The sequence below is a fragment of the Gavialis gangeticus genome, unplaced genomic scaffold, assembly GCF_001723915.1.
Source record: "Gavialis gangeticus isolate Ggan-Ray unplaced genomic scaffold, GavGan_comp1, whole genome shotgun sequence".
Lineage (NCBI taxonomy): Eukaryota > Metazoa > Chordata > Crocodylia > Gavialidae > Gavialis > Gavialis gangeticus.
Genome location: NW_017729024.1, coordinates 168,338,033 through 168,361,082, shown reverse-complemented (window position 1 = coordinate 168,361,082; position 23,050 = coordinate 168,338,033). Strand labels below are relative to the sequence as shown.

Sequence of the window (23,050 nt, the reverse complement as noted above, 5' to 3'; positions counted from 1 at the left end):
GGGGAGGGGGGGAGAAAAAGGGAATTAGCAAAAAAACTGGCAAAAGAAAAGTGGAATGTGGAGAGAAGCGTGTGGATGAATTTTAATGCAATCAGAAAGCTGTAATAATGGTAATAAAGGAATATATTCAGACGTCAAGAGAGGGAGAAGGGAACAGGACCCGCGACGCCGGAATTTAAATTAGACATAGGCGTATAATTCTCCCCCCCCGCCCTTTCTTCAAATGAAGGAAATGGAATTTTTAAGCACAGCGAAAGAGGGATTAACAATTGGCAGGTTTTCAGCCCTTTGTCTTTTGGCGAATCCTATTTAATCACCGTCTTTAATATTAAGGAGGCTACAGCCATGCAGGGCTGTGTCAGGCTTGGGGGAACAGGAATGATATACAGAGGAAAAGAGAGATAACACTTAGGTTCGGGCAATTGTGAGGAAGTGTTTCAATTACCTCTCCCGAAGTCTTTAAAAACTGAAGTTTAATTTGATCTGAAATGTTGTCACAGCTCCTGCAAGAGAAAATATGTCCCTTTTTTTTTTTTCTCCCCTCCCTTCGGCGCCTGTGCTGTTCCTACAGCCCTCGGAGATCGAGGCTTGAGGGATGCCGTGGATTAGTGGCGTGGCCTTTTTGGCATCCAGAAAGGATTTCAAAGCCCCTGCCAGTGAGCTGAGGGACTGAAGCACATTTTCCTGACATCCCCACCTTCACACCATCGACCCCGCAGAGTTTGCCAAGCGTCTTCTAAGATCGGCTCTGAACGAGCGTGAAAACTGGACTGCCCTGGGGTTCGGCCCATACCAGGTGCTACATCAGTGTAGAGCAGGTGTTACCAGTAGGAAATAAGATGTCCTATCTTCACCTTTTCCCTGCTCTGCATCAGAGCGAAGGCTTTATTTTAGGAGCTGAATTCAGCCTGTGAGCCGTCTCCCCGTGTCTCATATATGTGTGAAGATGTGGTGTGGAGTCACTGGACTCGCTGCGAGTGGAAAGTGTTAGTTGACCGTGACAATTCGGGTGTCTTTTATGTCTCTCTTTAGCAAATCTGATATCACCTGTTTGGGATGGGAAAACAGATCCCGGTACATTCAAAAAACAAAACAAAACAAAAAAGTCAAACTTTCTTGCAAGGGTCATACGAATTTCAGTATTTAATGTCATTGTATATTTAACATATGCAACAATTGTTTTCCTTTTATTTGCTTCCAATAAATCCTTGAGCCAGCTAGGTTAGCACTGGAAATGTTCAGGGACAAAGCGATTCATAGGCAAATGCTGCTACTAGCCACAAAAAAGAAATGTGGTTCGTACAACTGGAAACCCATTTGCTCACCCACTGGGTGGTGGGGGAACAGGAAGAGCCTGTTTGCACCGTACTCTGAATCAGAAAAAGACAGTCAGGTTTCTGAGCATGAGATTCTCACTACAGATCCACACCTGGGCTCATTCACCCCAATTATCCAACCAAGAATTGCAAATAAATAATGCAGGCAAGAGAGCCCTGATGTGTTTTGGAGAAAAAGAGAAGTGTCCCAACTCAGCTAAGATAGTTCTGCCATGGTCAGTGCCGGGATAGCCCAGCAGAAGGGCATGGAACTGAAATGCATCTCATAAATGACTTTAAGTCTTGAAATGACTTATGTATGACTTCCCCAGCTCCATACAGAACATATTTATAGCCATAAGGCCTTCCCTTTATGGCCTAAGCATGCAGTGACACCTCTTTGCTGGCTTGGGATGATGGTGATGGCCCTGTTCAGGTAGTGAGAACTGGTGGGATGTGCCTGATCTCTTTTACGCTTGCATTTCCCACCATCCTGGGCTCGCAGTGCTGGTAGTCCTCCAATGTTCTCCCACAACTCCACTGTGGCTGTACTTTCTCCCCCACTACCCCCTTCTTCTGTATGGTAAGTCGTCAAAGTGGTGTTTTAACCCCATATTGGCCTATTGCTTTTCTGCTGCGTTTCCACGGCATTAGCACAGGGGTGACCACCAAAGGAGTGGACGGCAGGTCACCTGGTGGCTTTCAGCCCAAATGTCGTAACGAGATTCTCATTAAAAGTTCTCATCACCTTGCTTTTGCCTTTGGAAATGAATGCATTAATGATGCGTAGCTGCACCTGGAAGTTATTTGCATTAAAATATTTTTCTCATGTCCCTGCTACAGACAGCAGCTCCACGCTAGGCAAGAGAGAGAGACAAGTGTCTTCATGGGACAGCCCAGAGATGATCACTGCAGGAGATCCATCCCAGACCAAGCCTAGAATAGCACTGCTGTGGATGCAATGGCAGGGGCATGGCTTTGCAGGGGGGATGGTTTATTTGGGCTGGCCCAGGCCAAGCTGGCTCTGAAGAAGAGATGCTTTTAGGGGTAACAAGATGCCCCACACTTCAGTTTACTGGAGGGTGCAAACAAGCAAAAACACAGCCCTCTGTCCTGCCAATGTGCCCCAGTCTTTTCCCCCAGGACTGAGAGAGGTGTTCCCCTTGACCTTTCTTGAGCAGTGACATGGGATGGTCATATTACCACGTACGTGGGACACATTTATGGCTGCATCATTGAATTTTGCAACGTAGCAACCTAAAGTACATTGGGCTGTGGTTTAGCTTGTAACGATGAGAACTCACTTAAAATCCCCCAAACTCTCATGTATGTGTAAGAGCGTGACACTATAAAGCCACAGAAAGGGGGATTTTCATCATGTGTACATCATCTTGACGTCACGTGCACAAGCGCCCATTGTTCCTAGCAAGCACCTGCAACCTCGCGTCTTCCCCTGCCTGTTTCATGATCAGCCTGTCCCTGGGCTGGTACTGAATCCTCACACCCAATATCCTTTGCTGGGCTTTGAACTGAAGTCTGATTCCAACCCTGGAAGGGTTTTGTCGCTCCCAGGAGAAGGGCCTGTGTTTCTCTCAGCACCTCTCAAATGAGTATGCTGATCTCTGGGTTGGGGCTTGCTCCATCTTCCACTGCAGCTCACACCGCGTCTCCGTTGTCTGTAGCAAGAGCAGAATCGGGCCAGATTTTTGCTCTTGTTGAACTGAGTATTACTCCTCCCCTCATCTCTCTGATTTCAACAAAGACAGGTAAAGGTTCCCTGTCCCGGCTGTGCCCATATTGTCCTATTCTACTTTGGGACTAATACAGATATTATATTATAACTGCATATTTATTGTATTATAATACAGATGAATACTAATACACTGCCATAGCATGCAAGCCCCTTCCACCCGGGCCCTGAATGATGCTAGCACCTGTCACGTCTCTGTGTCCTCACCCTGCTACATGCTGCATTTGGCATCACCACTTGCAGGCTGCAGGTGATGAAGTGTGCAGAAGCATGGGTGCTCAGGGATATTTTCCCAGCATCCGCACTGGCTGCCTGTTGTAGTGATGTTGCCTACAAAGCCACACTAGGCTTGGTCCTATCTCCCTGTTGCCTCCTTGGTTCAAACCCTGCAGGTAACATTCATACTTGGTCTCATTAAAAAACTAAATTAATCTTTTCCAAGAGCTCTGCTGAGTTTGCTGCTGTTATTTTATCCAGTGCTAGCCATTAAGCTGAGTAGACGACGCTACCTTTGACATAGGAAAAGTGGTTTTCCTAGACCCATGTGAGCAAATCCGTAGAAAACCAAACTGGCCTGCTCGGACCACCGATGTATTCACTTTGCTGATGGGGAACCTGCAGCTCTTTTAATTACAGTGCTTAGCGTATGAGGACGCTGATTTCATAGATGTCATAGGTTTCATGGACATCAGGGCTGGAAGGGACCTCACGAAATCCTTGGCTAAAGTCCTTCCAGGATGCTGTGGGAATAAGGGTAAATAACCAGCTGCAAAATGATCCTTCCTCCCTATTAACCAGTATAACGAGGCACCAGGCAGTTAGGCCAGTATGATGCAGCCAGTCAGGGGCAAAGTCTAGGAGAGGACCCAGGTGTCCTGCTTCCCAGTCCCAAAAGAGAAGGGAGTGTGCTTGTTGGATAAGGGGAGGGGGAGATGCATTTAATCTTCTTGCCGGCATCTCCCTTGCCTTGCTTTATTTGTATAGCGTGGCGGGGATCCCTGCAAAGCTCCAGGCTCAGGTTGGACCTCGATGCTTAAAAAGAAAAGCTCCTATGAAAGATTTTGAAGGAGGGGACTGTGGAGAGCAGCACGCACGGGGAACCGTGGCTCCTTCTCTCTGCAGGAGAGTTACTCTCTCCCACCTGGGCTTCTGCTCATTTGTGCTTGGCCCCTTCAAGCAGCTGTTCGGATTAGCTGCTATTTTCTCTAGCTTGGGCGTCTCTAAAAGCCTCTGCATCCAGCACGAGAATGGCATCTGTGCAATCATAATGCCTAGCGCCTGGGATATAAAGAAGCTGTTAAGTAAAACAGAGACGGGGAAGGGGGTGAGGAAGGGGAAGGGGAGAGTGATGCACAAAGAAATGGCTCCAGCTGGGATGTGATTAGGGATCCCGCATGCCGTCAGGTGGCACCGAACAAGTGAGCTCAAGCCAAGGTTGCACAACGTGCCCAATGGGGCGCTGCTTGCAGGTGGAGGGCTGCGAGGCAGGGCAAGGGGAGAGCGTCTCTCTCTTGTTTGGAGCTGGATTTATTTTTGCTCCTGGTTTTATGCGGGGGGGAGGCAGGGGCAGGTTTCTGCCCTCCTTTTGGAAACACCTCCGTTTTACAAGGTCCATGTGTTTTTTGCAGCAAGGTACCACGGAGAAGATAATTAACTAATTTACAATTAGCTACAACAGCATTCGTAATCGCTTCCCCTGTGGAAAGGGCTGTAATCATCATCACAGAGCTGCAGGACTGCTGTGAAAATAGCAATGGGAGCGTGCGGCTCAGGCCGCGGGAAATGCCCTGCTTTTAGCCTATTGATCCGCCTGATTAGCAGATGTTGGGAGGGATCCTGGGGACTCCAGTGCAGAAGCTCCAGCGCTGAAGCAAGCCCGCGCCGGCGAGCGGAGATCCTGGCCTGCGTCTGGCTCCAAAATCTGGGGGTTTCCATAAGGGCTCATGCTCAGATCCAGAGCTCCCTCCTCCTCTGCAGGGTCAGGCTGAGCTTATGGGGTAGTTTTGCTTCCCGCAGCGTACGCCAGAGCTGCCCAAACTGGTCCCCAGGCCAGTCAAGGGGTGCAGAAAGCTTTGCAGTGAGCTAGAGACTCACCGGACGCTGGCGTTGCCCCCTCCGTGGCAGGGTCCCCTGTCAACCTGCTGGCTGCCCAAGACAAGAAGCCATAAGCAAGGAGGAGAAGCCGTTCTCGCTTACTCCTGTGCCAAAGTGGACGCCCACAAGCATTTCACCGCCTCCCTCTGGGGATGCGGGAGGAGGCCTGGGGCTCTGGGGCGAGGTGCCACCAAGCCATTTATGCCTGAGCCTGCCAGCAAGGTCCCAGAGTGGCCCCCATCACTGCAAAGCCCCAGCTGTGCGTGTTCAGGGCAGCTCCGAGCCATGCAGGCCTGCTGAGCATCTCCATTACCTCCTTTGCAGGCTCAGGTCACTTCTCAGCAGTGTCCCTACCCATGCTGCAGTAGCTGTGCAGACCCCATCTGTGTTTGCAGAGAGGGCTCTACAGCACTGCAGCTGCTTAGCAGCCCTCTCTTCAGAAATGCACTGTAGTCCCTGTATTTTACAGCTCCCCTCTTCCCAGCTCCGCAGAGCTCAGGCCCTTCGAGTTTTGCCAAGTCCTGCTTGACCCAGGTCAATGGGTAGTGATGCACGAGTGCAGCGAGAAGCACTTTTACAGGACATCCTTGCTTACAGGGAACATAGGAAGGAAACTCTTTGGAGAGATCCCTCCGGTTCTTCCTTCCCGCCCCTCTGCCAGCTGTTGTCCACCCCATCCAGCTGCCCATGGCTCTTTATTAAAGCATGGGTGCTGGAGGGTCTGTGGATAGCTCTGCCGCTCTTTCACGGTGCTGCCTGAAAGGCCCAACTTGCAGTTACATCCGTGCACTGCAGCTGGTCCCATATAATGTAAGCAAATGCATTTTCAACTGCTGATGGTTGGGAGCAGAGGAGAATAGCAGGAAGACAAATAATTGTTAATAATCCTAATAAAGAAGGGAATTAATTAAAGCCCGGTTGCACTTCCGAAATGAAGCTGTGCCACTGACTGAGTCCTAATAGCTAGAAAGTCAACAGTTGCCTCCTGTGTGTGTTTAGCAGGAACTGAAAAGTGTGTGTGTGCGTGTGTGCGCGCACCTACAGTCCACACATGCACACCCATACACCACAGGAATTTAGAAACAGGGTCATAGAAGTGTCCACACACACACACACACACACACACACACACACGCGTATTTCTATATCTATACATAGGTATATAGATATAGATAATATAGGTATCTATATATCTATGTATAGATATAGATAGATATATCTCTCTCTCTATATATAGATGTATAGATATAGCAATACATCTATATATAGATGTATAGATATAGAAATAGAGATAAATATATCTATCTATCTATCTAGATATATCTAGATAGATAGGTAAATAGATACTTATCTATATCAGCTGTCATGGCTGGATAAAACATCACAGGAAGATTTGGAGATTTTAGACTCATTTGAAAGCCAGAAGTGACAATTACGATAGTCTGTATTCTGCCTTCCTGTGTAATACAAACCACAGATCTAAATCTCTCTTTCTTTTGTCAAGGCACTGGATGCAACTTCATAGTTAATAAGTTGGGGTTTAATTTTTGTCTGGTAGAGAATGAACCAAGTTGTTTTGTACAAGGACTATATATATTGTATATAGGTATATAGAGAACAAATAAGCATGTGCACATATGTATGCCTGCAGTTGTGTGTGTGTATCTACTCTACTCATGCCTGACCACCCACTGACCTGTACACACACACACACACACTGCATTCAAACACAGAGAAACCTACCATGGATAGCCCTGTACCTGCAACCTCTGTGTCATGTCTCTGTGAGCGTGTGCATGACACTAATTCGCCCCCTTCTCCCCACACAGGTGGCTGCGATTCTCATCCTCATCCTCTGCTCTACAGAGGGTCAGCCATCCTGCATCTCATTGTCCCATCTGTCTCTTTAATTAGTGCTCCCCCACTCCCAGCACTTGGTGTGCACAGCTCCATAATTTCACCTTTCTGGCGTGCCGTCTCCTTCCTCAGTCCTGTCTGACACCTCTGCTTTACAGTGATGGTGGAAAGATAACATTTAAATACAAATAGAACAGGGAATAATTTAACCCCTATTTGCACCAGGGAAGGTGCTGGGGCTTCATATAAACACAGCTCGGGAGTTTTATAACCTCTGTATATTTGTCTGACAAGTGACATTTTTCCACCCACGTGGCTTGCAACCCCACTTGAGAGGCTGTAGGGGGGCTGGCAGAGGAGAGCCCAGTCACATGGAAATACTGGGCATGCCACTAAGGGCTCGATTACGTCTTGGCTTCTGTTTGACTCCCTTGTGTCCCCAGCAGCCGCTGGGTTGAAGGGGGAATGCAACCAACCCAGAGTCCAACAAGGTGAGGCAAAGAACAAGAGGAGTGGCCATGTCATTCATTTTTTTTAAATTTATTCATTGCATTGATTAGGGTGGTGCCTAAGCACCAACTGTGCTAGATGCTGTACAACTGCAGAGTAATGAACAGTGTTTGCACCACAGGGATTATGCCTGAGTTGACAAGACAGGCATAGGCTGGAGGGGGGGAAAGTAACCAGTGTGATGACTGTAGTGATCATCAGGCGTAATAAATAAAGAGCTACAATGAATGAGACGAATCAACAACAAACTTTAATGGTGGAACAGTTGATAACTTCTGCAGACCCTTTGTCCTTAACTAGCTCCCCCCTAACAGAGGGATCATCTCCCAGTTCTCAACTCTTCTACATTAGGGAGTGTCTCCAAATTATAACTTTTATCAGAGCAGTAGCTGCAGCTGGCCAATGTCTTGATCAAGCTGGCAGATTGAGGGGCCCTCTGCTTCCTGTCTCTGGAAAGGTCAGATAATTTCCTTTTTCTCACCCTCTCTCTGTTTCGATTATAGGCTGTTTCCAGCAGGTGTTTAATACACGTGTGCACCTGCTGCCTAACACAAGATGCCCTGGTTTTCAACTGAGAGCATTAGATACCTGCGCTCCCCTAGGTATGAAATGGGGATGGTAACAGCTACCTTCCTTACAGAGACTTCCAGCAGCAAAATTACTTGCGGGCACTTGTACACACTACGTGTCGCTTAGCTACACATCACAAAATGGTGCCAAAAATCGCTGTTTTGCTAGGTTAGTCACGTGTGAAAATGCATGTTGACGTCCCCTTATCGTGGTAGATTTCGATTTATCGTGGTAAATTGGACCACCTCCAACATGTTGTATTTTTAGCATGGCCAGTTGGTCCAACAGGATTATTTTTATCATCTAAGTTTCGTAATGTGTATTCTCACACCACATTTCCAGTGGGCCCTGAAAGTAAAAAAGCTGAACCTGAGAGTTGGTAGGGCTCAGTCCGGGATGAGAAGGGAGCAGAGCATTCATACCCAGGTTTGGAGGCTGGCCTACATATCCAAAATTCAAGGATGGTTTCCAACAGGTCCTGGGCTAACCACATGGAAAGGAAGGGAAATTCAACAATGGGCATGACTCAGCCCCTGCCCCTGAAAGCAAATTATAGTAGCAAAATCCCTGTCATCTGAATGCAGGTATATTAACCCTCTGCCTTTCACTCTGGTACCAGGCTGCTTTTGCAGGGTTTCCTATAGGGAAAGTACAGAGCACGTACTCACTCTTGCACACATACAAACACACACTCGGCGCACAGAGTCAGATGCAGTCTCTCCCCATTTTCCTCTGGGGGCTTAATGGCCTTGCCCTTGCTCTGTCAGACATACTTGATGAAGTTGCACCTAGTTTCCATGTCAGCCTTTTGTTTGGGACTTGGCAAACCGTCTGGGAGCACTTGCAATGTGAAAGGTTGAGTGTAAGCTCATTAGTGGATTAAGGTTTTGTGATTTCAGTCTCCTGCAAATGAAACCAGGTGCAACTCGAGTCCGGGATCCCACTGAATATTCCCAGCTTCTGGCATCCTCCCACCCTCTTTCCCTTATTATTACCTGGCAAGGCTCTTACTCACCAGTCTTGAATGCAAAGAGCAAACATGGTATTTTATTAAAAGAACTCCTATGAACCAAGGATAGGTAAAAATGACTCATTTGCCAGACGGTTGTATGATCCTGATGATTACTGAGGCACGGGGGCAAATAAATTGCTATTTTAAGAGTCCAGGATACCAACTTTTCAAAAGTGATTGTGGATACCCAATGGTGAAGCCACCTCCACAGGTCCTGATTGGCAGGGACGCCTTCTGGAAATCAGCCTTCCATTTAGGAGTCTCAGATTGAGCTCCTAAAATTATTACTCACTTGGTTTCAACCTTTGCCATACTGCCCTGTGCAGCTGAGTAATTGGTTTCAGACCGTTTCCCAATTGTCAGGTGGCTGTTGGTAGACAACTCGCAAGACCCCGGTCCCAGCTCTCACTGGCATCGTAGAGAAATCAGGCTGGAAGGGACCTCCAGAGGTCATCTAGTTCAACCCGCTCAACATCTGCCCCCAGCCTAAGATGGAGTCATCCCTTTCCAAACCATCCTATACAAATCTAACCTCTTTGTAAAACTACTTTTGACTCTGACACAACACAAGACATCCCACCCTAACCTGCCGCAGGTAAAGCGGGGAAACCATGGCAGCCAATGTCCTGCCTCTGTAAAACGTTGTTAATAATGCTCAAGAGAGCCCAGGTAGAGGGCCATGCTCCCAGCTAGAGAGGAAAGCCAAAACCCCCACAGTCCACGCCAATCCGACCCTGGAATAAAACTCCCTCCTTCATATTTTGTGCACAGATTTCCCTGATAGGGTGAGGCCTGGCTGTGTCATGGTGACCGAGAGCAAAATGGGAGTGAAAGTGCAAGTAAATGGTTCGTTTAACATATCTCAATTTAAGCTTTGCATCGTAGCAGCTTTTAAAGGACATTTTCATATTGGCCAATGGACAAGGGCAGACAGTTATATTCATATAAAATGTGCTTGTCAATACACAATATATTATCTAGGTAACCAGCACACGCTGGTGTGGCAGAAGTGCTGCCTCTGCCCTGAGAGGGTTTGCTGGTTGGGTACAGCTATATTCAGATTTTTATGCAGTAAAATGGTTTCCAATTAGCCATGGATTATGTACGCTGAAGGAAGTACCTAGGTCTATCAGGGGTAGGGTTAGGGACAGGGTTGATTTTTCTAGAAGTGAATCTCTCTCACTCACCCATTAGTTTGGAAATATTACTTTATTACATGCTCCGTCCATCACCGACCAAGGGAGATGCTGAAAGCTACTCCAACTCAGAGCTGGAGTATTTGGGACACTTCTTTACCATTGCAGGATGAAATTACTTGATTCATAGATCATTAGAGTCTGGAAGGGACCTTGCAGATCATTGTTTAAAATTCATGTAAAATTCCTTTAAAAGCAGTAGAAATAAAGCACTGGAAACTACAGAGCAGGGAAAATCCTGCAAAGGCCCTTTGAGTTCTTGTCCCCATGGTTCATAGTCAAGTTGGTTAGGTCAGTCATCAAAGGTCATTCATTTTCCTTATACATCCCTCTTAGCAATGCCCAGTACTTTAGCTGCCTCCTCTGAGGTGGGAAAAAAGAAACCTAAGGAGCACAGGACTGGGTCATTATGTCCGGTCATGTACCCATAGAAAAGTAGGACAGGCAGGGCCTTCAGGAGGTCATCGCGACCTAAAAGTGGGTTGCAAAAATATATGAAAGGGTCGCGAGCAAATTTAAAAAAATGGATCAACAGCCTTTAAAAATGGATTTGACTTTAAAAGCGCTGGGTCAGGACTGGTCAGTGATGCTTACAAATGGGTTGTAAAAAAAATTGAGAACCATTGATCTAGTCCAGCTGCTGGCTCAAGGCAGCATCGCACCTGCTTTAACCAAAGAAATGTCCATCCAACCTCTATTTCTAGTGATGGAGATGCCTGCTTTCACTTGCAATCATCTTATATTAACCTATTAAGCTCCATCTTAAATCTGGTTAGCATTTTTGCTCCCTCTCCTCCTTATGGGAAGCAGGTCCCAAACTTCACTCCTCTCCTGTCTAGAAACCCTCTAGTCATTGCTGGGTTCTTCCCTCCTTTTGAAGAGGGGTGGCGCACCCTTGGCAAATTAAGGACTGACCATTTTAGCACTTGCTTTTCAACTGAAGATGGCATAAAAGGCAGTACCTCCTCCTGATCTAGCCATCGCAGCATGTCCTACAGTCTCATGCGGGGTTTGGAGGATTGTGATCCACTCCTGAGGTCTGCTACAGGAAACAGTTAACTTCCCTTAAGTTTACAATCTAGTTTTCCAATTTACAGAGGCATCTTGGGTGCGCGAATCTTGAATGCACCACAGTTTAAGCGAAACGGCTTGCCTAAATTACCACTTTCTCCAGGAGTAATACCGCTGTAAATCTCCCGCTTAGTCAGCCGGTAGAGGGTGGTTGTCAACTGGCGTTCTGCTCCGGTCTAAGTTACCATGTGCATTAAAAGGGGGGGAAAAAATTCAGAGCATTTATTTATTAATTTATTTATTTACATGTATTTATTCAAATTGTTTACATCTGTTTCTTAAACTGCACTGGAAATGTGGGGGGGGAACCTCTCATGGCTCACACATATTTACATAGTGTTTAATGAATGATAAATAAGACGTTTATGAAGCATGTGTAAGTGGCCTGTTTGCACACGGGACGTAAACTATGTAAATGTCTCGCGTCTTTCTCATGCCATCAGACTGCCTAGTGCCACTACCCGGGATGCTCCGAGGGGAAAGCTATTCCAGCAGCCTGAGACATTACTCATTATTGCCCACTGAAGTCTTCCTGGTGACTTCCATAGTTATCTCTTTGGACTCTGTTTTCAGTTGCTTTGTGAAGATTTCCTCCTTTTAAGCTGAAGTTTTCCATGTTTGGCACATGCCAAGCAGTGAAAACAGGGCTCATCGTTAAAAAGATGACATCTACCAACTGTGGTATCTGAGATGTTGTGTGATCTCTAGTCACTTGAAGTAGGACCTACCCATATTATCTCAGATACTAGTGATGGTGAATACCACTTTTAAATGATGCCCGTTTTATATTTGGAAGAAGACGTGTATGTGTTTTTTATAAATAAATAAATACATACATACATAGAGGTAGGTATGCATGCACACACATTATATAAATATGAAATCATTAAAATATCAATATATAGAGCTGTCACAGTGCACTCAGGTGCCCTGCACCTGAGAGCGGGGACTGCTCTGGGGAAAACTGGCAGAAAGGGGGAGGCTCAGCTGCCAGCCACCAGGGCTGCACAGGTGCTGGTTGCCGGGACAACTGGTAAAACCAGCTGACCAGGAAGGGGCAGGGCTTATCCCTTCTTAAGCCCAGGTAGGAGGCCAGGAAGACAGTCCCTCTCCAGCAGCCGTGGGAGTAGGGACTCAGCCCAGGCAGATGGAGGGGAGGACTCTGGCCATGAGAGCATCCCCTGATCACTACTGAGGTTGGTGGAGCCCGTCTTCCCCCACTCCCCCGCTCTCTAGTAGGGAGTAGATTTTTGTTCAACCAGACGGTCTAGTTTTTTTGTTGTAGCCCAGGATCTTTATGTTTTATGGTTACTGTTTTGACCGGAGGACCGGGTGAGGCTAATAGGGGTTGGAGGAACCCTCAGCGGGGCTCAACAGGGGTGGGGACCCTGGTGCCAGTGAGGGCACCGCATTCAGGGGTGCACTACCCCGGCCCTGAGAAGGGGCACAGAGGACGGGGGCCAGGTAAGGACGAGGCTGCCTGAGCCCCCCACAGGAATCGTTGACCCAAGCAGGGGATTTAGGGGCCAGGCATGGCCGTGGCCACCTGGACCCCAAGCGCAGAGAAAGGTCCTAGTGCGGGCAGAACCCCAGGGAGGGGCGTGCAGGCAAGAAGCCCAGTGAGGGTGAGAGCATTGCGGTGAGCCCCGGAGAGGGCAAGAGCATTGCGGTGAGCCCTGGAGAGAGCGCGCGCATATTGAGAGGCCCCGGAGAGGGCGCGTGCATATTGAGAGGCCCTGGAGAGGGCGCGTGCATATTGAGAGGCCCCGGAGAGGGCGCGTGCATATTGAGAGGCCCCGGAGAGGGCACGTGCATATTGAGAGGCCCAGAGAGGGCGCGTGCATATTGAGAGGCCCCGGAGAGGGCGCGTTCTTATTGAGAGGCCCAGAGAGGGCACGTGCATATTGAGAGGCCCGGAGAGGGCACGTGCATATTGAGAGGCCCGGGAGAGGGCGCGTGCATATTGAGAGGCCCCGGAGAGGGAGTGTGCATATTGAGAGGCCCCAGAGAGGGCACGTGCATATTGAGAGGCCCAGAGAGGGTGCGTGCATATTGAGAGGCCCGGAGAGGGCACGTGCATATTGAGAGGCCCCGGAGAGGGCGCATACATATTATGAGAACGTCAGGTACATCTGCGAGGTTTGGGCTGCAGTGTAGGGGAGGAAAGGAGCCGCAGGTAGTGCCCCCTGTCATTGGGGCGCGGAAAAAATGGGCAGCATCCTGCTGATTACAACCATCTTCTAATCAAATAAGATCAAGGCATGGCAGGCTAGTAAACAGGCAGTTGGCCCATTACAGGAGGGCAGAGCCACTCCCAGAAAGGCTCCAATATGGATACTCCTGTCACAATAGCGTAAAAAATAAACACATGTATTATGTGTGTGTGTTTATTATATATCTGTGTGTATTTATGATATACATAATATGCATATTATAGATAGATAGATCGATAGATAGATAGATATAATATAATATAATATACATACGCACATGTATATGTATATGTGTATGTATATGTACACACTCTTCCAGACACAAAGTGGGCATAATTTAAATGTGATGTTTAATATGCAATAAAAGTGATATATAGTATGTATGTGTTTGTCTAGATATATTCATAATATGAATGGGAACATTTATATATATGTTTATAAGATAAAATCTTCATTTACAGGCTGTGGCTTCCATTACATTTAATTACTTCCCCCAGTGCTCTAACTCAAAGAACAATTCAAAATAGAGACAGCTTCCGTTAAACTCAATTAATTCTCCTGAAGCTATATGGGAAAGTAGTGGCTACTAAACTAGAGTACTTCCTATCTGAAGGTCATTTCTAAACGCCATCCTTGTCTATGCTCCCTCTGGATGGCAGCCTGGAATATTGCCAGTGTTTTATTTCCTGGATTTGTTTGCAAAGATTAAGCAAAGAGAACTGATTCATGAGACTTTCAATATGAATTTTCAGAGTTGACTACAGGTCAAGTGCTCTTCTACCTATTGAACATCCAAGTGAACTTTGGTGCCTAAGTATGACTCTGTTCCACCCTGTTCAAGTCCTACAAGTCCATTAGTGCCTCTGCTTTTGCAACATAGTCACTGTCCCCTTAAGACTGAGTCACCAAAAAGCAGTGAGAAAAGGAAAACCAAACCCACCTTTTGCATTGAGTGTTTTCAAGAACTCAAGCAGGGTGTGATAGACTTGTATGTAGGCACCTGCACCCACTTATACACCCAATAGATGCAACAAAAATTGACCCCAAGTCATTTTAAGTCTCCCAGTATTTTGTTGCCCAACTTGAGATGCCTTAAAGTAGCCTGATTCTCAGGTACTTTCTGAAAACCAGGCTCTGGCAATGCGTTTTGAGTTGGGCACTCGCCGCTTTGGAAAATGCATTCCCTCGGCAGAATATCCCGGTGGTCTCTTTCTTTTGCGTGTTGTTGGAGCCAGCTTGGCTTTCAGACTCCTCCTGAAATATGGTAAGCATCTCTTTATTTTGTTCCAGAAGACAGAAAACTCTTTGTGGGCATGCTCAACAAGCAGCAGTCAGAGGACGACGTGCGCAGGCTATTCGAGGCATTCGGAAACATTGAGGAATGCACAATCCTTCGGGGCCCTGATGGCAACAGCAAAGGTAAGTAGGTTCCCCAGTGCACTTCCCCACAAACCAGACTCAACGCAAAAAGTCATATTATTCCCCATTAGAACAGGGTAACTCCTTGGCAGAACAGTGTTGCCCATTGGGTAGGGCCAAGCTTTCCAGAAAGGGCTCTTCCTTTGTGGGCCAAAATCTCTGGTGGTTTGAATAGACAACACTCCATTGAAGCCCTTGCAAACCAGCAGAGTTTGACCCCACATCGGCAGGACAAGCATGCATAGAAATAAGTGACTAATTGTATTTGTAGACTCATGCCTGCAAGTGGTATATCTCTAAACTAGTTTCACCACAATCTTAACACAATCACATTTGCCTTTCCCCATCTTCAGCCACTTCCAAGTCCCATCTGATCCCTAATTGGCTTCATATTATTTGTAATATAATAATATTCCCATCTTTCTACATGTGGTGCAGACACAGAGATAGTTTTTGCCTCTAGGAGTGTGCAGTCTAGCACCGGCAGGTACACAAGACAAGGTCATGCATTAGATCAGCGGTACAGCAGGTCTTTACCCAGGTCTCTCTTCGCTTCTCTCTCAACCCCAATGCCCAAATTCCTCTTCTGTTATTATCTTACATACTACCCTGCTTTGGCCACTAGATTTCATACTCAATTCTACACAAATTAATCTTTTTGGAGGTTGCTTCTGTGCCCAGCGAAAGCAGTCAGCGGGAGTTTGGACAGTCCAGTTGAAGGCATAAGCAAAAGTGCTACCCAAAACCCAAAAGAAAAGCAGTTCTTGAAATACATTCAGCACAGTGGGTTAAAAAAATGCCAATTCTTTTTCACGGAAAATTTGTTTTTACAGACTATTAGCCCTAATTTCATTAAGAAATTCAAAATCAGATTCTTTTTCTGTTTTTGGTTTAAAAATTAGTTTTGAAAACCCCAACTCAAACCCAGAGAAATTGGAGGAATACATTTTGGGGGAGTGGAGGGTCTATCACATAAATTAATTCATCAATTAAGCCAGCAATGGGTCAGCCATAATTAGTTCAGCTAAGCTGGGAACTCAGATTTCTCAACTAACTCCCAGTACTGTGCTTGTCCTAATTAAATGGGCTAGGATCTTCCCCATCCTACAAAAGTGGCTAAAGTTTTGGAGGAGAAAGAGAAGGAAAAGACTCATCTTGCAGTTGCTCCCAAAAGAATTCAGTCAACACCCAAACAAGTCAGATGCTCATGGCAGGGTAAAACAAATGCGATGGCAAAAAATATGTGCATTCTTGAACAATGCAAAAACCCACACTAAAAATAGGATTTGGTGCTTGCAAGAGAGACCAGTACCCACTATATCTATCGTCAATACATTTGTGCAACTGCCAAGTAACAAGTGCACAGGAATGATGGCGTGTGCACCTATTGCACTGTGATTGAAGCATCGCACCCAGTTGGTTCGCATTTGTCATCTCCAATTTCAGTGTTCCTATCTCAGTTTCGACATCCCAGTATTTAAAATGAGGACAGTGGTGTCATCACATTGACTACCCAGTAATTGGCCCTTTTGTGATGTACCTTGCTACCTCAACAATTAATGCTGGGGGAGTTCTGTCTTCGGAGGATGACACAGCAACAGTGTCTGAACACGGCTTTTCCAGCTGATATCAGGGTCATTTTCCCAGCCATTTCCTAGACAAAGTATCTTCAATTTATATAGGAAGCCTTCCTCTCTTGACAGTAAAATATGTCCATTAAATATTGATCTGCGTATAATATATCATCAAATGTGCTGTCATGTGCAGCACCGAAGAAGGTACAAGTCCTGCTGATGCAGTTCATATGTCACCGGATATTTTGACATGTGACAACATCAACTGGCATATTTCTGCAAAATGGAGGTGGAAGGATCTAACCGCAGTGATACATCTGCGAAAGACGCTGATATGCCATAAAGTCACTTCCAGCCAATAAAGCTTCTTCACGCTTACACAGACATCAGCTGGAGACCGCGCTCTGCAACAGCGGGGGGAAAGCATGGAGCCTCATCTGTGCTGCAAAATTTGGTGGCCAGAGGCTGACTTTGGTTGCCTGAGGTTTGCATGCATTCCCTTGCCAGGCTCCCTGACTAGGTACAGGCATTCAGAAAGCCCGAGGCAGAATTGGTCTAAATTACGCAGCTATCTGTAAGGGTCATCGTGCTGATGGGTAGCAAACTGAACACACGTTTGCTCTTTGGTGGGGGGGTGTAAATCTTAGACCGGGTTCCAACATTTTTAAACCAGAAGCCCGAACTTCTGTTCTGTTACGAGTATAGACCTTTTTTTGTGTGCTGAGCTTCTATTCCTGTTATACTAGTAAAATTGCAAAGTCTGTACCTGCCCCAGTGGCCAGCATCCAGCTGCCAACAGACCCCAGCGTGTCTGGCAAACTTCTGCAGTAGGGCAGCATCCGCAGCCGTAAGCCCTGAGCTCCTATCCCCGTTGCACCCTGGTTTTCACTGGCTTTTACTCACAGTGAAGGTACACAGCACCAGCAAAAGCCACTGAGCATGTGCAAAGTCACCAAAGTCACATCTGCACTCAACCTGCCTCTGTCACCAAGACTCCTGACAGCGGCCGGGGTGCACGTATGCCCAATTGCCCACGTGTTTCAGGAGGCTTCACGTGTCTCCCTTGCAGCAGCTTGGACCACCCAACACTCTTTCCTGCCCGGAGCAGGGGGTCGGACTCGATGACCTACTGAAGTCCCTTCTGACCCTAACATCTCTGAAGCTATGAATATGAAGTGCAGTCTGGGAATGAGCCATGGCAGCTGTTTGATGGCATGAAAGTGTCCGTCTATGCCCTCAAACAGCTGGTGGGCAGCAGCAGAGAGGGGGTAACTGCTGGCAAAGGGGAGGGCTTTGCCACCTTGCCCTAAAAGGGGCCTGGGCTGGGCAGCTCTTTGCAGCGCAGACTGGATGCTACCTTGACCTCCGCTGATGTTAGTGGGAGCCTCTTTGCTGGGGACCTGGCTCTTGCTCCCATCACAGCTTTGCCATTGTCCTGCATGGTGCCTCGCCGCTCTCTTGTAATCCCTGTGCAAGTGTCAGCCTGACGGTGGCTTGAAAAGAAAGCACACGCACGTGGGGACCTGCATCGTGACACGGGTTGCTCAGATCGTTTGCCGCCCCATTGTGTGACCTGGGCAGGCTTCCTTAATTACAACTTCATCTCTTCGAGGCTGGGACTCGGTCTCTTTCTCCCCCGATCCTTTCGCTGTCCCATCCATTTGATCCTGCTGCTCCTCTGTGTGGCTTTAAAGTGAGTCAAATGAATGTAGCGCTGTGCTGACATCCCCCTGAACACAGCACACATGTTTCCTACTCACCTCCCTGCCAAAAGCCTCCCAGAGAGGGGCATTTTCTAGGAGCCAAGAAGAGAGAAACAAAACCTGAGTTTAACTTTGCTTGCAATGTTTTGGGACAGAAGTTGCCTCGTCTTTAGCTAGAGTGATGCTTGACAGGGGTGAAATGCTCCATTCGTTGGGGAAAAGTCAGCTGGGATGAAGGAAAGCAAGAAATCCATGTGTCTTTCTATGCCCACCCAAAGTTGTAGGGAATAAAACCTTAACCATGAAGAGTCTGAGATGCAATAATAGCAAGGGTACTAACCACGGACATCTGTGAACACCTGGTGTCAAGGCGAGGAGGAGGGTTAGACCTGAAATTTTCATTCACCGATTCCCTCTCTCTCTTTCTCTCTTTTTTGTTTCTCCCATGATGTCATTATAAGCCTAAACCTGAGTGGCAGCTCCATATTGCTAACCGGTTTAATTATTAGTGCTGGCAGGCTGCTGTCTCGGGCTTGCTTTTCGCAGAGCGGTTGAAGATCAATACGATGCCTCGATGGAGTTAATATTCCCCGTTTCCATTTGCTGGTGCTATTTACTGAAAACGTGAGGCTCCTGATGCTCCCCCCCTCACTCACACATGCACAGCGGTCAGCCGACCAGCACGCTGAACTTTATAACTCATGAGACAGTCGGGTGCGGGGTGGGACCCAACACCAGCCCCCAAGTAACCTGCTAGCTCGATGGAGCACGTCTGCTAGAGACCGATGTAAGACAGCTCACCGGCAGAGCTAATCACTTCGTTATACAAGCATGGTATAGGAGGGGGGAAGGAAGGAAACACCCTTCTTCTGTAGCCTCATCTAGACTAGGATTTCAGCTGCATCTGCAGTAGGATACAACTGGGGGTTGGACGAGATGCCTTCCTGAGATCCCTTCCAACCCTAATTGTCTAGGCTAGGAAGAGGCTATATTTTTTAACCCGTGTACATCTTGTGCTAGACAAGGCAATCCTCATTTTAGCAGGGAACTGGCGGAGGTTGTTATTCTGCTTTTCCCCACTGTGGCAGCAGATCTCCCCCATCATGGTACCTATCATGGGAAATGCTGCAAATACTATCTGTCTCATGCTCCCTTCCCTTCCCATTTCTTATAGTGTTTTGGACAGTAAAAAGCAGATATTCAACTATTATGAATTTCTGTAACTCCACTAAAAACATTTTGAGCCGTTTAATTGTTCGGGGTGCCCCCCTTTGTGGGTACCCAGCTGGAAACACCTGGGAGACACCTGTTGATCTTCAGACCATGCACATTCACAGCATGATCAAGGCCTTGGCAGCGAACTCTGATTCCTATGGGAGTTAGACATCAAATCCAATGAGTCAAGGATCTGCATATGTCAGTGCCTAAATACTTTTAAAAGCTGGGAGGACTGGGAATATGATGTCAATAGACCCTGAAAGGGAGCCCTTCTGATGCTCTGGCAGCCCCAGGACCCTGAGCCCTCAAACTCCTTTATGCAAGAGCTCAAAAAGGATGATCACAAAGCTCCTTCCATGAAGGAAGAAAGGGAAAATGTTTTATGTCCCTCAGTCCTCAGGCTAGGATGGACAACTGCTTCTGTGCCTCATCCTTATCGGTCCTGTGGTTGCTACAGCTCTCGGCAAGGGAGCTTAGTCGTCTAGTGCAAGCCTAAAGGCTCGTGTTCTCCACTGCCCTGGTCCTGGCTTCCATCCCCAAAGAGGACCGAGATATAACTTTGCACACGCGAGTTTTCCCACCAACTACATGCATAAGCAAGGATGTCCGTGGAAGTTAGGAGGCTGAAGGAGTAGGGTTCTAGCCACTGCCTTATAAAAGGACTTTTCGAAGCGTTAAATCCTAATCCTGGTCTCCCAGATCATTCCTGGACCATCGTGGCTATGTCACTGTCACCCTGCCAGGTCTGAGTTGGTTGCACTCTTGCAAAATCTAAGAATTGCAGGGGCTGGGGGCTGCCCCGGCATCCTGGGCGTTAAGCAGGATAGGGCCCATCTTCACCATTCTTGTGCAGATGAGAGCGCTTCACCCTGCAAAACGAAGGAGTCCAAGACACAGCCAAAATCCTGCTCTATATGCAGTGGATGACGGGAGCTGGGAAGCTTTTGTATACTCCCTAATCAGCATCTTCTTTTTCAAGACAGAAAGTACAAAAGAATCTCGGCAAATAATTAAACACCCTAATTCTGGATTATCTCTGATTAATGAAGAGGAAGGCGCGGTATCTCAGGAGCCCTGGAATGCCGGTCTGCGATTATGTCATAATTGATCCTTATTGTTTCCAGCTGAAGTTTATCTATCTCATTTTCTCCTGATTGTCTCTTCTCCGCTCCTTATAAATTAGATCCAACTATTAGCAACAATTGCTACACTTCTCCTGAAACATGGGGAGGCTTTGGGGGCCAAGTTGAAGGGCTCCCAGCTATTTTTTTTTAAGGTTATTCAAAAAATAAGGCTTTTTTAAGGTTCTTTAAAAAATATTATTTTTAATCATTTCCATTTTCAGTACTCTGTCATCATTATCCTCTTTTGCAAGCCACAGAGTAAAGGCTTTTGCTTATTCTTATGTCCTGTCAAAGGAGAATTTAGCTGTAAGACAAGGGGATGAAAGTCCCCGACCGATTGCAAAGAGCATGGGAGCATAGTGCAGGCCAGTTTTACCCATAATGACAATAACTACAGCTATCCCTTCCCCACATTAGTGAGGTGAGATTTTCCAAAGGATTTATTTCCAAATAAAGTCTCTGTTCTCTAGTACCTGAAGCCTTTTCCCCCCCTTCATTTCCATCCATCAGCTCAGCAGCAACACTATGGCTGAACAAAACCTTGTCACTCATTGAGTCTCTAGCTGTAACATTTACCCCAACGTCATGGTGAGTAGCTACAGCTTTGGGGACAGCATCATGTCTAGGACCAGATGCAATCAGTCCAGCGGGGTCACTCTGGCTACCTGAGTGCCTTCATACAAGCTCATCAGTTATACCTGAAACCCAGGATAAAACAGCTATGAAAAGTGACCCCTTAGGCCACGTCCAGACAAGCATGGCTATGTGGCAGCACAGACCCCTCTGCAGTGCTAGGTACTGCACATTCAGGCATTCCCCATGCTGCTAGTGGGGTTTTTTTAGCCCCTGGAGATCCAGGGGTCAAAAAACCCGTGCAGTATAAAAGTGGGGTGGTGCACATGGCCAGCCAGAGCCACACTCCAGTTGCCGCCCAAGCTCCAAGTTGCAGGAGCGACGCGGCTGCAGCTTCCCCGGCCCCCGGGACCCCAAATAAAGCTTCTGGGGCCAACAACTGTGCTGGCCCCAGCCTCCCCTACCCCACCTGGGGTAATCTGCCACGTGCCAGAGGACGCGTGGCACAGTGCTTCCCCCAGGACAACTAGCAGCGGCACAAGGTGTCCCACCGCTAGTTGTTCCCGAGGAACCAAACGTCCGCGTTCATCTGGACACGGCCTTAATGTGTGATTATAATCCGCACACCTGTGTCGCTTATGATGCAAGTCTATCACCGCCCACCGCTGCAGACAGAGACCAGTTATTATCCTCGCTGCTTTTCCATCAGGAACTCCAAGTTTTGGTGTCTAGTGCTAGGCGAGGTGGCAGGCATCACAAGACTATCTCGCTTTTCCACCCCGCGCCCCGTTGAGCGTGGAGTGCAAACTCCTTGAGAGGCATAGGAGCACCGCGTGGTCTGCAATGCATGGTTAGAGACCTGTAAAAAGGAGCAGCATCTGGGTTTTGCATAGAGCAGGGCTGGCCGCAGTTAGATGGGTGCATGCCACTCTCTTATCATCTCCTTTTTAAAACTTCTTCTCTTTCCTCCTCTTCTTCCTGCAGGGTGTGCGTTTGTGAAATATTCCTCACACGCGGAGGCCCAAGCAGCCATTAATGCCTTGCATGGCAGCCAGACAATGCCGGTGAGTAGTCCACTAATAAGGAAGAGTGCCTGGTGGGTTTGTTCAGCCCATGCTGTCCCCCGGTCAGATGGAGTGGTGAAGGGAGGAGGGGGGGAGATGATTTATTGGTACTTTGTGCCTCTTCTTCCAGGGAAGATGGATAGCAGCTCAGGCATGGGGGCCTCGGGTCTGTTTTGCAAGTCAATGGAAAAGCCGGGGTGGCACTGACTGTTTCAGATGTGCATGGGCCTGAGAAATGCAGTGTCCTGTGACCAGCAATGATAGAGTTTTGATTGTCTGTGAAAGAGAGACAGCCACAGATGTTATAAACACTGGGCCAAATTCATCCCTAAGGGAGTTCCTCTGGTTTCACAGGAGTGGAGCAGGCCTGAGTTTTTCTTCGCCAAAGAAAAACCTGTCTGGATGAGAGCAATAAGGAGCAGTCTTTGCTTTTCAGTGGAGGACAGTATAGATGCACAGTGGAATTAACTGAGGGGCAAGCTATACTCTGATTTACCCTCTCTGGGCACCTCTACACGTGCACTTTGCTGCTCATGAGACTAATTTATTGCACAGTAAAAACATCACTGTCTCCATGTGCACTGCAGTTCATGCACCGTAGATTCATTTACTCTGGGGTAAGATAGTCATTGTGGGACCCCTGGCATGGCTTTACGAGCACTCGTGGTGCTCTGGCAAGGTGCCAGAGGACTGGAAAAGGGCCAGTGTGGGAGGAAGGAGGACCCAGGAAACTACAGGCCTGTTAGTCTTACCTTGGCCCTGGGGAAGCTCTTTGAGAAAATTATC

General features: G+C 47.5%; 1 protein-coding gene across 1 annotated transcript in view; it reads left to right on the top strand.

Moving 5' to 3' along the window:
* Positions 1–23,050, top strand: part of CELF4 (CUGBP, Elav-like family member 4) — a 1,092,004-nt gene that overhangs the window by 868,119 nt on the left and 200,835 nt on the right. Inside the window, exons 4-5 of the mRNA XM_019518096.1 lie at positions 14,880–15,008; positions 22,185–22,264. Of these exons, the coding sequence (XP_019373641.1) occupies positions 14,880–15,008; positions 22,185–22,264 (209 nt within the window). The remainder of the gene's footprint in view (positions 1–14,879; positions 15,009–22,184; positions 22,265–23,050) is intronic.